Source organism: Medicago sativa, chromosome 2 (genome assembly GCF_051527215.1).
Source record: "Medicago sativa cultivar Bolivia chromosome 2, Bolivia_mono, whole genome shotgun sequence".
NCBI lineage: Eukaryota > Viridiplantae > Streptophyta > Magnoliopsida > Fabales > Fabaceae > Medicago > Medicago sativa.
The window spans coordinates 68905541-68922078 of record NC_140750.1 but is presented as its reverse complement, the minus strand read 5'-3'; the positions used below and the strand labels follow the sequence as shown (position 1 = coordinate 68922078).

General features: G+C 31.9%; 2 protein-coding genes and 1 non-coding gene across 4 annotated transcripts; 1 reads left to right on the top strand and 2 right to left on the bottom strand.

Annotated features, from left to right (window-relative positions):
* Positions 1 to 4927: 4927 nt before the first annotated feature.
* LOC146950098 (uncharacterized) lies at positions 4928 to 8650 on the top strand. Of its 2 annotated transcripts, XM_085746052.1 has the most exons (3): positions 4928 to 5086; positions 5334 to 5777; positions 8071 to 8650. In XM_085746052.1, exons 1-2 carry the CDS (start codon positions 4981 to 4983, stop codon positions 5765 to 5767), a joined length of 540 nt encoding a protein of 179 aa, XP_085602178.1. In that variant the 5' UTR covers positions 4928 to 4980; the 3' UTR covers positions 5768 to 5777; positions 8071 to 8650. The 2 variants fall into 2 exon arrangements, with proteins under 2 accessions (XP_085602178.1, XP_085602177.1); XM_085746051.1 differs by lacking the exon at positions 8071 to 8650 and having other exon boundaries at positions 5334 to 5876.
* A 327-nt stretch (positions 8651 to 8977) lies between these two features.
* LOC146950097 (protein SENSITIVE TO PROTON RHIZOTOXICITY 2-like) lies at positions 8978 to 10379 on the bottom strand. Its single transcript, XM_085741542.1, has one exon. The coding sequence runs from the start codon at positions 10284 to 10286 to the stop codon at positions 9087 to 9089; it is 1200 nt and encodes a 399-aa protein (XP_085597668.1). The 5' UTR covers positions 10287 to 10379; the 3' UTR covers positions 8978 to 9086.
* A 4357-nt stretch (positions 10380 to 14736) lies between these two features.
* TRNAV-UAC (transfer RNA valine (anticodon UAC)) lies at positions 14737 to 14809 on the bottom strand. Its single transcript has one exon. It is a non-coding gene; the product is annotated as a tRNA-Val (tRNA).
* Positions 14810 to 16538: the final 1729 nt, after the last annotated feature.

The window sequence follows — 16538 nt, the reverse complement described above, 5'->3', positions numbered from 1 at the left end:
CTTAAAAATGAAAAAAGTGATTTTTTTAAGGGGAAAAATAGATTTTTTTTTGAAAAAAAAACTGAAACAAACGGGCTCGTAGTCATTCCTGCTTGGTTGCACAAAGCAGGATTTGCTTTCAGTTGGTGTATTATGTGTCCATTCGCAATTGAGAACCTTTCCTTAATGTAAATTAAAGTTAGATAATATCCTTGAATATTTGTTTTTGATACTTGTTAAACAAAATAAATGATAATATTCTAGAGATATTTTATTCAAATTAAACTTTTTTTTTTAAGAAGGTAAACTAGTACATCCAAATTGACACTCGGGAGAATCAAACCTTAGACATTGAGAAGGAGTATACTTTATGGTATCAATCCAATACCACCAGGCCAAACCAAGTGGGTTTTTATACAAATTAAACTATTACTCCTTTAGTAACAAAATTTAAGGAAAAATATATTCAAGATGTCAAATGTATTTGGTCCAAATACACGACAAAAAACATTTGACCTGACTGTTTTTTATTGCCATTTGACCTGATTTATTGATATAAATATTGCTTGTATTTATTGTTTATATTTTTATTTGAATTGACTTTTTTTGAGAACCATTCCTTAATGTAAAGTTAGATCATATATTTATATATTTGTTTTTATGCCGCTAAAACCAACACATCATCCATATAGCTACTTGTTAAATGATATGATAATATTCCAGTGATATTTTATACAAATTGAACTTTTTTTTTTTTTGAAGAAGCTAAACTAATTCCCCACCCAAATTGACACCGGGGAGAATCGAATCTATACCTTGAGAAGGGCCATATTCTAAGGTACCAATCCAATCACCACGCCAACCCAAGTGAGTTTTTATACAAATTATACTATTACTCCTTTAGCAACAAAATTTAAGGAAAAATATATTCAAGTCAAATGTATTTGGTCCAAGTACATGACCAAAAACATCTGACTTGACGTTATTAATATAGTACTGCTTATATTTTGATTTGACTTGACTTTTTTTAAATATATTATGAAATTATAAAATTCAAAGTAAATCAACTATATTAATTATTTTATTAAATATATTCATGTATTTTAATAGTTAAGTAATAGCACACACTATGGAAAAAACATGAAAATGAATAATTAAATTATATAAATTGAGGGATGAAGTACACAACACTATCAATCTACCTCTTTCACCTCCTCCTCCTCCTCCTGAATCACTCCCCAAAAAACACTCATCTTCCTCTTTCACCTCCTCCTCCTCCTGAATCACTCCCCAAAAAACACTCATCTTCCTCTTTCACCTCCTCCTCCTCCTCCTCCTGAATCAACCACCATGAATTCTGATAGGTTGAAGAAATGGTTGTATGGCTACAACACAACCACATCATCAGCTGATACAAATAATTTTGGTGATCATGCTCCAGGAATCTTAAAAGCAATGCAAATTCTTGAATCCAACAAGGGTGAGTCAAAACTAGTATGCAATCCATGCATTGAGTTGAAAGAGACTCAAACTAGCCAACTTCAAACAGCAGCAACATGTAGTAAAAGTATTACCCCAGTTGTTCAACCCAGGTATGTTTTTTAATTTTTTATCAATGTTGAATAGCCGCTATAGTGCAGCAGCATTTGCACACACCACTATTATTCTGAAGTGCGCTATTTAGTACAAAATTTTGAAGTTGCGGATATAGGCGCTGCTGTCACACTGTTGCATAGCGGGATCTGAACATACCACTATTTTCCACGATCCACATTGACAACACTATTTGTTATGTATAACATATTGGGTGCATTGTGGTACAGTTTAAGAATTTAAGATAAGAACGTGCTTCATGGTTAAATTCATTCTAAAACATGGTAATGACATAATCTTTGTCGGCCATTTTAGATCCTTACTGTTACTTATGCTAAAATCAGAAAGCTCGTTATCTTTTATTGTTTTATTTAACGTCGCTTTCACTTGTGTGTACTCTGGCGCATGCTCATGTGTACCGTGTGATAAACGTGCATATTACTTGCTTGTATTTGAATCATAGCATATATGATGAGTGATCCTATTATTTCAGATCACTTGAAACGGTAGTACTTCCAGAGTCATTAAATACTGAGACGGTGGTTCCGAAGTCATCAAACACTGAGATGGTGGTTCCAAACTCAAATATGGTTCGAGAGACATCGGACACAAATATGATTCCAAAGGCATTGAATAATGGCATGAAGCAGAGTGCATCTGGCAAGAGTCGGGGAAAAATAACTAGAAAGTATGTCTTTTAAGCACTTAATACATTTGGAAAAAAAATTAGAATTTAGATGTATATTATATATTATATGCATTAACAACACACAGTGTTCTAGTTTCATCAGGAATTTAAATTTTGCTCTTTTTCTTGATCCTATTTTGATAGGGATCTACGGTTGCATAAGTTGGTATTTGAAGAAGACGTGTTACCAGATGGAACTGAAGTTGGTTACTATTCTCATGGAAAGGTAGCTTCGGTTAAAGATGGGTTCTGCTTTACCTTTTTTAATGACTTTCATCTTTCCTGATTGTGCTTTTGTGGTGCGTTCAGAAACTATTGGTCGGTTACAAAAAGGGATATGGAATTTTTTGTACCTGTTGCAGAGCAGTGGTTAGTGCTACTACGTTTGAAGCTCACGCTGGATGGTCATCTCGACGCAAGCAGTGAGTTCTTGTTTAAATTCTTTTATCGGATCTGTAGGGTGCATATGTCTCGTCTAACTAGCTTTGTATTTGATTGCTTATCATATTCCCAGTTTTATCTTTTTCTTTGACTAGCAAATATCTTGTGCATTGTATTGATATTTATAAATTCAGGTAAAAGTAACTTCATGAATTGATATGTGCTGTTCTGTAAAATTCACCTTCATTTCCTTGTTTATATAACATTGAGTTAATGTATTGCAGTTATCAGCACATATATACATCTAACGGAGTCTCACTACATGAGCTGTCCCTCTCTCTATCAAAAGATCGGAGATTTTTTGCTAGTGATAATAATGAGTTCTATACCACTAATTTGAACCAGGGAGAGGTGCATAACATTAATCAATCTGCACTTTTTATATGTAATTTTATATTTCATTCATTAAATATTATATGCTTTTGAAAATAATAAATATTTTGTAGGATGTGGTGGATGCTCTATACCGACTATCTGAGGCATTTGATCATCGTCGCCTTGTTAGTATAGATTCTGCGACCGGTTATGTATCAGACGTTCTCTTTCATGGTCAAGATGGTTCTCACGCACACATGGTAAAGTTAAGCTGCAAATCTCATTAAATTAAACTTTGAATCTAATAATATGTAAAGTTATTTTTCTCTGGTATAGTATTATTTATTTATTTGTTATGTTTGTTTCAATGTCCGGCATGCAGGGAGTTTTTGAGATAACTTCTTTATCTCTACAATGTCTCGCTGATGAAGATGGTCGTCCTTGTCGAAATAAGGCAACATGTTATGTTTTATTGACCGATGCTAAGGGAAACACTTTTGAAAGTACTGGTGTGAATTCCCTCATTGCGGACTGCCCTATTAAAGTAAGAAAAACATGTCAACAATCTTTAATTTCTTTAATGTTGATTGAATAATACATGTGAGACATATATTTCAAAATGGTAGAACTTGCATAAATTTCACTTTGGTAGTAAATAGAGTGTTAAAAAGAGTGTTAGAGAAAGTCGGACACATATCTTTGAATTAACAATCTTTATCTATTGGTTAATTAGATTATTGCAGAAGTGGCAAAAGAGAAATGAGCTGGAGAATTTCTTCTTCTGCTGCTGCTGCTGGCGATGGAAACATAAATCCCACAACAACAACAACTGGTGCTGCAAATGATCAGGACAAAAATTTTCCTTCTGAAGAGGATATCTAGAGTCTTATTCGGCATTCGCGATTAGTTTTGGTGTTGAGGAAATGATTCCAAATGACATTACTGTTTTCTTTTCTTTTCATTTAGTTGTTGGATGATTAGGAATTTAGTTCCCATGACATGATTCATTTTTCTGTCGTCCATTAATTTTGTTTTTTATGATTATTGTCAAAGAAAATTTTCTGTCATCTATTAATTTTGTGTCTTTTATGATTATTCTACTCTAGTATGATATATTTTAATTTTAAACAATTTGTTCTGAATAAATTTAGAAAATAATTTAATTGATTGTTACACATGGCCATTTACACAAAGGAGACTATCATCCTGAAAACATTTAAATCATGTTCCGTTATATTGAATTTTAAAAACGACAATTAAATAAAAACAATTTGATCTACGAAGTCTGGTAAATTTATGGATACAAAAACAAGTGTTAAAAAGAAACAGAAGAGAATGTTTTTTGGTTTTTGTATGGGTACAACATGATTAGAGGCTAAGGGAGCAATTGTTGACAATTGTTTCCATTTGATTAACATTTCCTGAAGAAATGTTGCAGACTACTTTATAGTAATAATAAGTCTTGGTAAATGTTAAAGATTCAGCATGGTGTGACATCTTTCTTCAACAGGCTCTCAAGTAGAAGGTTAAGTTTTTAAGTCACTTGTACTATATAATGTTACTGCTAAGTCACATTTTAATTAAAGGATGCCCAAACTTTAAGATCAAATTTAAAAACTTGTCTTTAAATTCTCAATCTAATATATAACTTTAATAAGCAATTGGATTTTGTTTGAAATTTTGAATTAAAACTATCTGACCAATATGCCAAATTTAGAGATTTGGTTTGTAGTTTGTATTATTAATATAATGGTTCTGTTATAATTTAAACAAAACACTTACCTATTAAACTATGAATTGAGTTTTCTTCAAATAAAAACAAACTCTTAGTGATTTTTTTTTTGGAAACAACTTAATTAGATATTTGTTTGAATGATATTTAGGATTTATTTTTTGAATAAAAGATTGTCTTCTTTGCACAAAGCAATCCCAGAAAGTAACCTTCTCATCTTCTATAAATAGGGATGCAAACTCATGAAGAAAAGTGCACTACAGAATCCAAGGAGATAAGCAAGTTCAGTTTTGAGAAGAAAAAAATAGCTATGCTTTCTTCATTCTTTGCACCATCAGGTATGTTTTATGAGAATTAGAACTTCAAGAAGAGCATTCTACTTTGAGAATTAGAACTTTAAGTAAGTTCAGTATTTTGTATAAAAAAATTTTAAGTAATTTAAACCCTTGATGTGAATCAAGCATATGTATTTACGGCACTAGAGCCATTATTTTGATGTATTGAATTGTAAATGATTTTATTTTATGCATCATATACATGCATATATACATATATCTTATCTTATGTTTTATTCACATTGTTCAGAACCAGCACAATACTATTATGGATTGTCTGCACAATACAAAGAGCAATATGAATGCCTTCAAAGCATGAACTACAATCTTGAGGTGCAACGCCCCAAGCTCAAGCCAACTGATCGACTAGCCTTTCACATCAATGTTCTATCATATTCAGTTGATTCTAACTCAGTTACGCGCCTTAACACCTTATTCCATGATTATCAAGAAGTGAGCAGCAAAAGGTTCTTTCAAGAGGATCAAGAATGGATTCAGTCTATCTTGTTCCACCAAGACTTTCCCTCTGAATCACTTGAGCAACTAGCACAAAGGCTCGTGCTCGAAGTTCATGAATTGTTTGATTTCAATGAGATATTATTTGGTTCTAATCTTGCTAGTGGAGTCGGAACTTCCATTGCTCATCAATTCACTTTGCATCTTACAATTGTCGTGGAGATATAACTAGATATTAGTAAGCATTATTTTGCAAATAAAAACTATTACTTTTCTTCTCTTGATCACACTATTAAATGCATATGTTGATTGAATATTAATATTTTGGCTTTCTTTATATGGTTAAACGTTATAATATTTATGCTTTGTTTAATATGGTTAAACAATTAATTACTAATTGATATCATCTAGAGTTCAAATTTGTATGAATAAAGTAGAGATGTTCGGTCTGACCAAAAAAAAAAAAAAAAAGTAGAGATGTTCGGTAACGATATTTTTCCAGGATTTCAAGATTAATATTTTGGAACTACAGGATTTGTTGATTTTCTGAATTAATGCTGAATTCATATATAAACACTCAAGAAATCAAATGCTTTATCTGAGTTAGAAACTTAGAATTGCAGAAAGAGTAAAAGAGTAAACAGGTCAATTGGCAAAACACTTGTAAGTAATATTTGAAAGTTGGGCAAGGCTCCTCCTTCTTGATCAATTTGCTTAGTAAAAAAGAGTAATATAAATTATTGATAAACAAATCAATAGTTGATATTATATGTGTGTGCATAACGAAATTACATGTGGTTACAACTTATAATATCACTCTAGAGATGTCAAATTCTTGAGAGCCAATTTATCTTCCAAATTCCAATATCCCTATAGTAGCAGTGAGTATGAGAATCCAACCTTAACCTTTTTTAGTATGTCTAAGAATGCTGTCAACAAAATGTGTCTAAACTTCACAAATCATCACATCATATCATAATACTTAATGAAACCCAAGAAGCCTCTCATTGATGTGGGACAATTTTTTATGCATGTTTAGTATTCTTAACGAACCCTAAGAACTAGTAAACTTAATAACAACCTTAGTCCCTTCCTACGAAAGCACGGATACGGACACCGACACCGAACACGACACGGACACTGACACGCCGACACAGCTAATAATTTTTAAAAATCACATAATTAAGTGTAATTACAAGTGTCGTGTCTGACACGACACGTGTCCGACACCGGGACACGCCTGATTCGATCAGTGTCCGTGCTTCATATCACTTCCAACACGGCATGCTTAGCCCATTGCCCAGGAAGAACCAACCTAACCGCTGTTTGAATCTCCTTGGAAGTAATTGTGGATTTCTTATTATACCTCGCCAGTTGCGACGATTCCTGAGCGAGTTTCTCAAGTATATCATTCACAAAACTGTTAATTATTCCCATAGCTTTACTTGAAACACCTATGTCAAGATGTTACATAGCTTCTCTTTGTTGTCTTCCGTTGCTCCTGCGTTTGGCACTTTCTTCTCTGCAGGTTTCTTCTCCACTGGTTTTTTCTCTGATGCTTTCGCCATTTTTGAAGAAGAATGAGATTTTCGGCATTGAAGTGTTGTTGTGAGTTTTGAATTTGGTGTGTTTTTGTTTTGTATATATAGGTTTGTTTTCTGTGATTTGATTGGTTGATTTATAGAATTATAATAATAATAATAATGCGGTAATTGTGGGATATAATTAACAAAAATAAATTCTGCTTCTCTCAAAACAAAAAATAAATAAATAAATTCTGCTATAATTTTAAGATGATTTCTCACCTTTTAATTTATTATTAATTAATTTTAATTGATTTTACTTCAAAGAATATCTCGGAGTAATAAAATCAAAATCAAAATTAAAACTAATTATTCTAGCAAAATAATCGAAACAAAGTAACAAACTTCCTTCAAAAAAAAAAAAAAAAAAAACTGTTTTCTTGTCCATAAAGCAATCCACAAAAGAAACTCTCTCCTCGTTATCAATAATAAATCTTAGTTTTTCTTTCTCTACAAGAGTTAAGCTATCAGAAGAAAAGAAATAACCATGGCTTCTTCATTCTCTACAAAATCAGGTATGTTTTTCTTTCTTGACGCAATCAGGTATGCTTTATGAGAATTATAATTTTAAGAAAAACATATGATGCTTGATGAATATGACACTTATTGTAACAGTAATTTATTCTTTTTTTTTTTCTTTTGACAAAGTGACCGTGATTTAATATCATATGCGGTCTTTAAGTTAGAAGATTATAACAAATTAGTTTTAAGTTTTCTTTTGGTTACAAATTGGTAAGTCATAAAATACCTGCATCTTTATATATAATTTTCATCAAACTCGGTTAAAAAGTGTTTATGCGGGCATTGGCTTATCTAAATTCACCCCTCTCAAAACTAGGGTTTAAGGTATTAGAAATTTTGAATGATTATTTTGATGATGTATACAATTTTAAATAATTTTATTTTATGCATTCAATCTTATGTTTTATGTTTTATAACAATGTTCAGAACCAGCATGTTACTACTATGGACTGTCTGCACAATACCAAGAACAATATGAATACCTTCGAAGTATGAACTACAATCTAGAGGTGCAGCGCCCTAAGCTTAAGCCCACTGATCGGTTAAACTTTCATATAAGTGTTCTTTCACATTCAGTTGATTCTAACTCAGTTACTCGTCTTAACACCTTACTCCACAATTATCAAGAAGTGAGCTGCAAAAGGTTCTTCCATGAGGGTCAAGATTGGATTCACTCTATCTTGTTTCACCAAGATTTTCCATCTGAATCACTTGAGCATCTAGCACAGAGGCTTGTACCCGAAGTTCATGAATTGTTCGATTTCGATGAGAAATTATTTGGATCTGATATTGCTAAAGGAGTTGGACCTTCCGATGTTCGCCAGTTTACTTTGCATCTTACAATTGTCGTGGAGATATAATTAGACATATTGAGATATATGTAGGCTTTTTTTCCAGATTAAAATATATTATTTTCCTTGTCTTGATCATACTATTTAACGCATATGTTGAATTAATTTCAATATTTTGACTTGTTTAATAAGGTTAAATCATTAATTTGTAGTAATAGATATCTTAGAGCATATGAATTCTTGTATTTAAAATTATTTGATAACTATCTTTCTCTCATAAATTTCTCAATTGAAATTATTGATATTGTTTTTCTTTTAACACATTGTAATTGATCTCGGTAAGAACTAAGAGGATCATACCCATAACAAAAAAGTTCTTCTACTCCAATTACTTTCCGCCTCTATAGTTGATCAACAACTTACAAAACCAACAATTCTTGCATAGCGATATACTAAATTTACAATCTTATTATCTTATCAGAATCTAAAATTTTATTTTCAAGACAAATAAATAGTAATGGTGTGAAGATAGGAGAGCACTCTTCATGAACAATTCATAAATTATAAATATATAAATGCATAAAAAATATAATTTTGAACTAACATATATATAGATCAACCTACATATGCAATTAATTCATGTTTAGAGCTCTAACTTGTGTGAGTACTATATGACAAACCATTGATAACCGGGTGATGTCCCACAAACAAACCAACATGTCCCATAAGCTTATCTTTCCTAGAAAAGGTAGTGCCACATGAACACTGCCACCTAAGATCACCACAATGTTTCTCATGTGTCCTCAAATCAGAAAGAACAGAAAATTGCTTCAAATTACACCTCTTGCATACATACATTTTGGGACAATGACTTCTCTTGTAATGATTCTTAGCACAAATCAATGACTTCAAAGGTTGAAACTTGGCATGTTTTTGGTTCCATCTACACCCTTCTTGAGGACATGAATATTTCTTATTTTTCATACTCATCAAATAATCTCTATTCTTAGTAATTGGATTGCTCAATGCTGCACTACTCTTGTACTCATCCCCATGAGCTCTCATATGCATCCTCAAATTTGCATCCCTCTTGAACCCTTTGCCACAAACTTGACAATAATGTGTGTACTTGGCTAATAAATCAGCCGCGTCCAATTCAACTATCTCATTGTCACATTCTGGGCCGACCCAATTATAAGATGACCCAAATTTTAAGCATGTATCGTCACGATCAGAATTATTCTTCGTTGAAATATCTTCATTAGACCCTCTTATACTATTATTGGTTTCACTAATTTCATTATCAACCCTTTGTTCATCAATATCATCCTTGAGCCTATAATTAATGTTACTATTATAGCTTTCATCAAACCAATCCAATGGTTCCGACTCATTATTAGAAAATATGCTTTGACCTCTAAGATCAAGGTTTGTGTCATTGTTGCCAAAATTTGATTGAATATTAGATTGCTGCTTTTGAAATTCTTGGTTTGTACATTTAATAGAAGTAGTACCTTGAGGGAAACTAAGAGCAATCTGTTGGCAAGTGAACATCATTGATGTGGAAGTTACAATGATTTCTTGTATTGTGGAGTTCATTGTGGATAATGCCATGGAAGTTGATGAGTCTTGTTGATTTGGGGAGAGAATGACACCAACAAGAGTTTGCACTTGATTGAGCTTGTCTTTGAGAGTAGAGAGATTGAAGAGGAGGGAATGGGAGGGTAAAGTTGAACTAGAAATTCCTTCCATGGAATTTGGCAATGGCATCAAATCTTCCGTGACCATAGGAAACATTTGTAGGCCTTGATTTCCAATTTCAAACCCTAGAGGTGTTGTCCTTGAATTCATTTTTCATACAAATGTTAATTTGTAGCTGGAATGTTTTGAAGATTGGAATAATTGAGTTTATTTGGTTCAATGAAATTTAGGTGCTATATATATTGAGATGCTATAATATGGTAAGTTTTCCATTTATATATAATGAAGTCAACTTGGAGATGTAATTTCAAGTTGTAGCTTCCCCACTTAAGACCTCCCTTACATGTACCCATATTTCACAGTGAGGCCACATTTCTTTATTTAAATTTGAAAAGAAAATTCAAGTAATAGAAATAAACGAATCTATGATTCACAATTAAATAAATGAGTCAAGCATATGCCTTGAGTATCTTGGACAGTCAACCCCACAAATTCACCATATGTATGGCTAATGTAGGATTTAATTTTTCTCTGATAAACCTCTCATATCTAAAGCTATCGGATTTGGCGCATAAATAATTAGCGAGTTAGTGTAACTCTAGATTTCAACGTACTTTTGTATCATCGTTAAATTCTGAATTTAGTTCGACTTTATAAAACTGACTTGCAACGTGTGATTTTTTTCTCTGAAACTCTATCTTTTCAACTTGATATTTTAAATTTTGCTTCAAACATTGGCTTAGGATTCTACATCTTGATTATGATAGGTTGCTTATAATATAAACCTGTCATAAAAAATGTTGCTTAATATAGAACTATTTATGCTTCTCTCCTATCTTCTCTCATTCATGAAGGAAGAAATAATAATATTTTTGTCATGCGCACACTTCATTGTCTTTTTTTTATTCTTTAACATTTATATATTCAATCTATACGCATGGTTTGACACATTCAGATGTAGAATCTTTACTAAAAAAATGTGTCATGTTTATTGCTTGAGAAGAAAAATACATGTAAACATTTCTTATGGTGGCATGACATAAGCTGATCCAGGCCCACAAGAAAAGAGTCGAAATTCATGCGGCCTTTTGTTTTGTCTAACTACAATCCAGCCCAACTAAACTATTCATCTAAGTCGTTTATTTTATGAGAAATGATATTTTGACAACCACTTTTTGACAACTTTTGGACAACTTTCTCTCTCATACTCACATGATATTGTTATCCTCTCTCTTCCTTTGTCTCTCTCCATTGTTTTTGACCAATAAGAAGTGAGAAAAACAAGGTTGTCAACAAAGTTGTCATCAAATGGATGTCAAAATATCATTACTCTTATTTTATATATACGAGTTTTCATTTTAATATCAAAAAATTTAGATTAGCAGAGACATATATCATGTAAAGTAAGAGAATTCTACCAACTATGTTGCGAAGTAAGAGTGAATATTAAGTATATAGAAGTTTTTGGTTCGTGATGAACAATGATATGATATTTTTTGAAAGGGTTAATTGTATCTTTAGTTTATAAAATTCCAAGAGCAGCTCTAGTAAGAGTTCATAGTGTGTTTTTAGAGGGTTCACCATTGGAGTGCTCTTCACATTGCGTGGAAATCTGGCGCCTAAATAATTTATTTTGAAAAGAAAAGTAATGGCATGAGCCTAGTTAATTAAACAACCTAAAGGGAGATCCATAAGTTATGAAGAATTACTTAAAATTAATGTGACACATGAGTGAGGTCAAGTTAAGTAGCTCAGGGTGGATTGCATGACTGACCATGCTCTAAATTGAATGTGATAGGAATTCTTGGTACAAGATAGGAGTTTATTATGTAGTCTTATACATGTATTTTTGAAATGGCAAAATATCATTTCATATAATAAGGTGATGTTATATATACTCAATAGGAAATACACGATGTAATTTCTTAGCTCTAAAAAGCAAACTTAGCTTGAAATACCTAACTCAATCTATTGCTATTGTCAAAATAAAATCTAACTTGTAGAGATATGTCGAAAACTTGGTATTCTTTTTTCTTTTAAAATAAATTGAAACACCGAGCCATCAAAAAGGAAAAGGGTGATCTCAACTAGATTGAAACTTCTTTGTGATTCCAACTAGATTGATACCACCAACCTAAACCTAAAAGAGAGCAACAACGACTTGGAGAATGTATCAAAAACCTAAAAATATTAAGCATGTGGGAAAAGAAACAAACACATGTTAACAACATTAATTATGTAGTGTTTGTATTTGCGGCAAAACTATCATTTCTTGCGTCTCGAGGTCACGTTGAGGATGAAGCTAGTCTTACAAACTTCAAATGGATGCACGTTGGCGGTGACCCACTTGGGTCGCAAACATATGCTTAAACTTAAAACTAGACCGAACAAATCTATCACGGTCAAAACTCAACCTAATAAAAGAGGGAATATTGGAAATATTTCAAAAAAAAGAGTAAAATATACTCTCCTCATTAAATGATTGTGATATTACACTCTTCTTTCCTCATATTTTAAAACACACACCTTGGCTCTCACCCTTCATAGATAACAAAATAATATAGTTAATCCATTTTAGAAAAATTATATCAAACATTTTAAAAAAATTTGGTCTCAACAATGGCGAGTATTGTATGCACATATATTGTAGATGAAGACACATCCTAGGAAAAGAGTATTATGGTAAATATCATAGTGTCTACTAGAGATTGACCAGTAAACTAAACTTAAAAATTTTAAAAGATTAAATTTATTATTTGGGGTAATAGTCACTTTGGTCCTTGAACTTGTAATGAGTAGTCAAAATAGTCCTTCAATGTATCAAAACTTCAAAGTAGTCCCTGATTGTGCATTTTGTTAGTCAAAATAGTCCTTAATGTTAAAATATTTCATTAATATTGTCAGATTAGTCCTCCAATATACTTACTTATTGTCATATTAGTCCTTATAAGTACATGTTTATTGTCATTTTAGTCCTTATATGAAAAGAGTTATTGTGAACATTGAGAGGTTATTTTAGTGTCAAGGACTATTTTGACTAACATAATGCACAACCAAGGACTATTTTGAAATTTTGATATAATGAAGGACTAAAATGACTAATCATTACATATTCAGGGACTAAAGTGACTATTACCCCTTTATTATTTTGTTACCTCTTAAGGGATGTATGTGTTGTTTTATTTTAAAACATAAGGGGCACCACCAAAAAAAGGCTTTTTGCACCACCGAAAAAAAATTAAAAACATAAGGGGAGAAGAGTGTAATACCACAATCATTTAGAGGAATAAAGTGTATTTTACACCAAATAAAAAAAAATGCAACAATTCGTTTTAATTATTGGGATTTCATCCCGTTGTTCTCACATCTCATGGTAGTTCGTGGTTTTAGTCTTTTTACTGAAACTTGTTCGTATTTGCTTGTATTTTGTTTGTGTTTGATGAATCAGTGAGCATCTGGAGCAATAGCTAAGGAATACCAAGTAGTGTGGCAACAAGACCCACACTCAGAGCAAATATTTCAATTAAACAAGATTCATTTAGTGAAGTTAAAACTTGATTCTACACAATAAGAGACTTGGTTTCTTGATACTAAAAATCATCTTTGATGGAAAAAACCTATATTTGATTAGTGTTCTTGCCAAATGAGGCATTTCATGGTAATTCCATGCGAAATAATCCCTATATCGCATGATTATTATGTTTATTAAATAAATTGGTGTTTCTATTTTTATTTATACTTGTAAGAATATTTTACTATTATGCATGAATCCACACTAATTTTGTTAGGGAAAATATGTGATCGGATGTGGGTTCAAATTTTTCCAAAACTCAAAGTTGAGGTAGGAGATTGATGTGATGATATTAAACATAGTATTTTTTTTATACACATATACTTATTCTTTAATTAATATTTTAAAAATTTAATATTTCCACAATAGTGAATATAATTTTGATATTATTGAATGTATTATGGTCTATTAATTATTATTTTGATTTTATTATTGTTTATTTGAGTTTATTTGAGCGAGGGCAGGGAACCCTGATATCGGAGTTGGGTACGGTACCCAATTTTCAATCTAGACGGATATTTGGTTTTTTAGAGATGACAAAACTCTTCTCCAACTCATCTTGTTCCCATATCGGCGATCACGAGACTTTAACACCACAACTTTATTGAAAATATTTCCATACTCCGCAATAGTTTGATGAATCGCTACATTTCTATGAAGTTAAGGTTAGAAGGGTGAGATTGAATGTTTATGTCAAATTAGTATAAACATATTTTGGAGTATTTTGGAGTTCATGTTGAATGGAAATCAAAGGAAGCAACTTGGATCAACTTAAGATACATAACCTACTCATGATAATACACCAAGTAATTTAAAATTTTCCTGATCTTGCTTCCTTTTCCACGAGTTCAATTTAATTCTCGGCATGCTTACTTCAATGGAGACAATTTGCAAATTATATTGTAGTTGTACAAAAAATAATCTTTAATAAATGGAAAAAAAAAAATGTATTCCCTATTCTGGCAAGAACAGAAGCATTATCGGTTTTTAATGTCACTCATCAAAAATTAAAAACAAAAAGATATATATTGTTGCTGCCCAGGATCGAACTGGAGACCTTCAGTGTGTAAGACTGACGTGATAACCACTACACCACAGCAACTTGTGATGTTAATCTTTCATTATATATTTATAAAATTAAAATATCTTCGTGTTTTTCTGTATAATTTTATTTTATATACGTCCCTGCCAACCCAAAAAAAATAAAACGAAGTGCACCTTTTCAAATTTTCCTCCATGTAGAAATGGATTTACAGTATCATCCCATCCCACCACATGATTCGTTGCGTACTGCATAATAGATAATGCTTTGGCTTGACTCAAAAGTCAGACAAAAGTGCAAATACATTTTATTGATGATGCATGCCTATTGAATTCAGAATACCATATTGATTAAAATGCAAAAAGTGATTCCTAATGATCATTCAGTCCTTACATTAAGATGTGACTGTGTGCTTTTAGCAGTTAGTTTCTTAATTACTCCAAAAACATTTAGGGGGAATTAGTCACTTTAGTCCCTGAATGGGGAACGATTCGTCAATTTAGTCCCTGAATGCAGATAAATTGCAAAATAGTCCCTGAATGTAGACTTTGTTAGTCAATTTAGTCCCTGAATGCAGACTCCGTTAGTCAATTTAGTCCCTGAATGTAGACTCGTTAGTCACTTTAGTCCCTGAAATTGACCATGCAGGGACTGTTTTGCATATTATCTGTATTCAGGGACTAAATTGACGAATCGTTCCCCATTCAGGAACTAAAGTGACTAATTCCCCAACATTTAGAGGTGTATTCAATTGAGATTTCGAAAGACTTTTTTAAGATGAAAAAATATAAGTATATTTGATTAAGATTTTTGTTTAATTAAAAATAATAATCTAAGTGGTAGGGATGTCAGTGGGTATCTATGGGTATGTATAATATGATACCGATGCCCGCCCTGTTGGATAAAGATGATACACATGTTCCCCCCGTACCTGCGTGGATACCTACTATACGGGTAATCCGCGGGTATTGAGGTATCCATGGGTATTCATGGGTACCCATGAATTTTTAAATTTATTTATTCTTTGGTAGAAAGAATAACTTTTTTTAATTACCAAAAAACTTCAACTTTTAAACATCCATTCAAATTTCATAACCAAAAGGGAAGAGGAAGAGAAAGTTGTGACATAAGAGAAAAATTCTCGTACAATAAACTAAATTAGGGTTTTCTTAGACCTCAAACTCCTACACACACACATATACATACATATACAAGGATATTTTAGTAATTTACTTGACTTATTATCGGATATGGTACCCATGGGCACATATATCATCAAATCAGTATTCATATCCATAAGATAATGGGAAGTCAAATACCTGTTAACTATACCAGTGGATACCTGTTTAGCTACCCGCCACGTGCCCGTGACGGATTTTGCCCACGCGTACTCGTGGGCATGAGTATTTTTGCCACCCCTAAGTGGTATTCATTTAGGATTTTTTAGATTTTTAAAATTGAGTATAGAAATTTTGTGGTATTCAATAGAGACTTTTGACAACTCGTAAAGAGTTTAATGGTATGAAAATAATCTCTAACTTTGAAGGATTGTTTAAAAAATAGAATTTTAATTGACTTTTTAGGGAGTTTTTAACATTGTTTAACTAGTCTCAATATTATAATTTTTTCAGTGATTTTTTCAGACATGTTGAAAACATTATAAACAGTTATGTTACAGCAAATTAGAATTTTTTATCATGTAATGAATTAAATATGAATTTTTTTAAAACGCTAAAAGTTAAAGATAAAAATAATGAAAATCTAGACCTAGAAATCAAATTATGAACTC

Bases quoted from the DNA above. Each gene is read 5' to 3' on its own strand.
- LOC146950098 (XM_085746052.1), top strand. From the start codon at position 4,981: ATGCAAACTCATGAAGAAAAGTGCACTACAGAATCCAAGGAGATAAGC. The intron at 5,087-5,333 runs GTATGTTTTATG...CACATTGTTCAG, and splicing joins TTCATTCTTTGCACCATCAG to AACCAGCACAATACTATTAT.
- LOC146950097 (XM_085741542.1), bottom strand. From the start codon at position 10,286: ATGAATTCAAGGACAACACCTCTAGGGTTTGAAATTGGAAATCAAGGC.